Source organism: Nicotiana tabacum, chromosome 2 (genome assembly GCF_000715075.1).
Source record: "Nicotiana tabacum cultivar K326 chromosome 2, ASM71507v2, whole genome shotgun sequence".
Taxonomy (NCBI): domain Eukaryota; kingdom Viridiplantae; phylum Streptophyta; class Magnoliopsida; order Solanales; family Solanaceae; genus Nicotiana; species Nicotiana tabacum.
In genome coordinates, this window is record NC_134081.1 from 65,227,579 (window position 1) to 65,231,300 (window position 3,722).

General features: G+C 41.5%; 1 protein-coding gene and 1 non-coding gene across 2 annotated transcripts; one reads left to right on the top strand and one right to left on the bottom strand.

The window, feature by feature from the left end:
* LOC142174263 (small nucleolar RNA R71) lies at positions 1 to 107 on the bottom strand. Its single transcript, XR_012703569.1, has one exon. It is a non-coding gene; the product is annotated as a small nucleolar RNA R71 (small nucleolar RNA).
* A 1,150-nt stretch (positions 108 to 1,257) lies between these two features.
* LOC142166862 (uncharacterized) lies at positions 1,258 to 2,000 on the top strand. The gene is made up of 3 exons (XM_075226443.1): positions 1,258 to 1,281; positions 1,398 to 1,518; positions 1,612 to 2,000. The coding sequence occupies exons 1-3, from the start codon at positions 1,258 to 1,260 to the stop codon at positions 1,998 to 2,000; spliced, it is 534 nt and encodes a 177-aa protein (XP_075082544.1).
* The last annotated feature ends 1,722 nt before the right edge of the window (positions 2,001 to 3,722 follow it).

A 3,722-nucleotide genomic window follows, 5' to 3' on the forward strand; every position in this document is an offset into this window, starting at 1 on the left:
AAGCAAGTTGATGAGATATTAAGCTTCAGGCAAAAACCAGCTGAAACATTATAAGAAACGTGGGAGAGATTCAAAGGTATGCCAGTTAAGTGTCCACATCATGGTATTCCAGATCAGATGTTGGAACAACAGTTTTACATGGGATTGACAGATAGCTTGAAAGCTAATGTTGATGCTTCAGCAGGTGGAGCATTTTTGAGCAAGTCATTTAGAGAGTGTAACGTCCTACTAGATAAAATGGCTCAAAACTCAGGATAGATGACAAGAGACTCCACAATCACCCCTATAGTTCACTCAGTAGCATTGGACCCGAACAATTCCATAGCCGAGAATATGGCCACTCTGATGACGTAAATCCTCACCAAGAAGATTGATGAATCAGGCCAAAAGTAGGTACACATAGTTGACACGACTAATGGGGGATTATGTACACCATGTATTAACCAACCATACGTGTGCTCGTGGAGTGGTGAAAATGACAACTAAAGCTATCAGGAGAATATGAACTATGTGGGCAACTATGGAGGCCAGAGGCAAGGTGGTCAGAATTGGGGGCAACAGAATCATTAGTATAGACCAGCACAACAACAATACAATAACCCCAACAATCCTGGAGTTATGCGACCACAGGGTCAAGTAGTGCCTTACCAAAGGCAACAGGGATACAGTCAGCAAAATCAGCAGCTAGCTTATCAACAGCATCAACAACAACAACTAGTGAGACAAGATGATGGGATGTCTGAAATTAAAGGAATGTTGCAACAACTGATTGGGTCTAATGGAAAAATGTGAGAGAAGGTGAAAGCACATGAGTCGACGATAAAAGGAATTGAGATTCAAGTAGGGCAGATATTTATGGATCTGAATTATCATCCCCAAGGGACTTTATCTGCAGACACACATGTCAATCCGAAGGAGCAGGGCCCGAATCAGCTTATGGCTATGAGTTTGAGAAATGGTAGAGATCTTGATTAAGAGCAAGAAATTGCTCATGAAACCTGATCAACTGTAACACTTGTGCCAGTGCCAATTGAGGTAGATGAGTCAATTGAGCTAACAAAAGTGAGAGTGCAGCCAGCCCAGAAGGAAATAAATAAGGAAAAAGAGGTTGCGGAGGAGACTGAGAAAGTGCAAGAGAAGGCATTAGAAAGAGTGTCTGAGCAAGATCTAACTCAAGCCACAGGAAAGAAGCGAGCACCAGCACCCTTCCCGCAGAGGTTGGCCTAATATCATAAGGATGAGCAGTACAAAAAATTCATGGAAATGCTGAAGCAAATTCAGGTAAACATTTCTCTAATTGATGCTTTAAGGGAGATGCCCAGTTATGCAAAAATGATGAAGGACTTGATGTCTCGTAAGTTCTACTTTCAAGACTTGGAACTGTCATATTGACACAGATCTGTAGTGTAGTTATGTCAAGACCTATAGCTGAGAAGTTATCCGACCCTAGAAGCTTCACAATTCCATGCACCATAGGTAGCTATGCATTTTCCAAAGCATTGAGTGATTTGGGAGCAAGTATAAATCCGGTGCCATTGTCTATCTATAAAAAGTTAGGCATTGGAAGAGCAAGGCCCACATCCATGTTACTGCAGCTAGCTGACTAAACAGTGAAAAGGCCATTAGGTATATTTGATGATGTACTTGTGAAAGTTAGAAAATTCGTGTTTCCAGTAGATTTTGTCATTCTGGACTGCATGGTTGATGAGGAGATTCCCATAATTTTGGGAAGGCCATTCTTGGCCACAGGGAGAGCTCTAATTGATTGTGAAATGGGGGAGCTGAAGATGAGGCTAAATAATGAAGAAATAACATTTAATGTGCAAAAGTCTATGCGGCGACCCAGTGAGTTAGCAAATTACTCTTTGTTAGACACGGTGAATGTAATCATGGAGGAAGATGATGAGGCTCTTAATGCAAATGACCCTCTAACAGCCTGCCTTATGAACTTAGAAGAAGTAAATGGTGAGGACTTGGCGGAATGGGTGTTGGCTCTTTAAGGGCAAGGGTACTGGAAAAGAGAGCTCGAATTCGAGCCTTTACACTCGAAAGAATGAAAGACCCCTCCAGCAAGTGGTGGCAGCTTTTCCATTACATCAATCTTGGCACAGTCCACCTCAACGCCCTTACTTGACACTAGGTGTCCCAAGACTATACCTTTATGTACCATAAAATGGCAGTTTTCCCAATTTAGCACCGGATTAGTCTACATACATCTCCGCAATACTCTTTTCAGATTTCTAAGGCAATCCTCAAATTCGAGCTCTCTTTTCGAATGTTCAACTATATAATATTTTTTCGATCGGCAACACTCTTCACTTCTGAAATGAAGGGGTTGTGGATTGACTTGGAAATCTGTGACCGAAAAGGAACGAAAAACCAAGTTGCCGATCACTTGTCCAGGCTTGAAGGTGCTGAAATGAAGGTTGAAGTGGAAGAGATCATGGAGACTTTTCCAGATGAATAACTGTTGGCCACGAGCCTTGAGGTAGCACCATGGTATGCATATATTGCAAACTACCTAGCAAGCGGTATTGTTCCCTATGACTTATCTTATGTGTAGAAGAAAAAGTTCTTTCATGATGGTCGCATGTATTTCTGGTATGAACCATATATGTATCGGATTTGTATTGATAACATGATCCGGAGATGTATTCCCGAGATAGACCAAGCTTCTGTTTTGCAGGCATGTCATGCTTTGCCTTATGGAGGTCATTTTGGAGGAGTAAAGACAACTGCTAAAGTTTTGGAGTCGGGCTTCTATTGGTCGATGTTGTTTAAAGATGCACACTTTTGGGTAAATAGCTGTGATGAATGTCAAAGGAGGGGGAATATTTCCCGTCGACATGAGATGCCCATGAACCCAATTCAAGAAGTGGAAGTATTTGATGTATGGGGAATTGATTTTATGGGACCATTTGTCAACTCATACAACAACAAGTATATACTCGTAGCAGTGGTCTATGTCTCGAAATCGGTAGAAGCTGTAGCACTTCCAATAAATGATGCAAAGGGAGTTATTGGTTTTCTAAGAAAAAATATCTTCACCCGATTTGGAACTCCAAGAGCAATCATCAGTGATGGAGGAACTCACTTCTGCAATCGAGCCTTTGCAAAGTTGCTGGAAAAATATGGTGTATGCCATAAGGTTGCCACTCTGTATCACCCACAAACAAGTGGGCAAGTTGAGGTATCGAACAGAGAAATCAAGAGTGTTTTGACCAAAACTGTAAATGCTACTCGGACTGATTGAGCGAAAAAATTGGATGATGCACTATGGGGCTACCGCACTGTATTCAAAACTCTGATTGGTATGTCACCGTACAAATTGGTATTTGGAAAGGCGTGTCACTTACCTGTGGAGCTAGAGCATGGAGCTTTTTGGGCATTAAGACAATTAAATCTTGACATGGAGGTCGCTGGTACGAGTAGAGTCACAGAGCTTCATGAACTTGATAAGTTTCATTACCATGCTTTTGAAAGCACCAGGCTATACAAGGAAAGGATGAATATCATGCACGATAAGCACATTCTAGATAGGAACTTTAAACCCGGAGATCTGGTATTGTTATACAACTCGAGATTGAGATTATTTTCGGGTAAGCTGAAATCTAGATGTTCGGGACCATTTAGAGTTGTGCAAGTATTCCCAAGTGGAGCTATAGAAATTGAGTTCGAATGTGGAACTAATAAGTTTAAAGTAAATGGGCAATGAAACACTA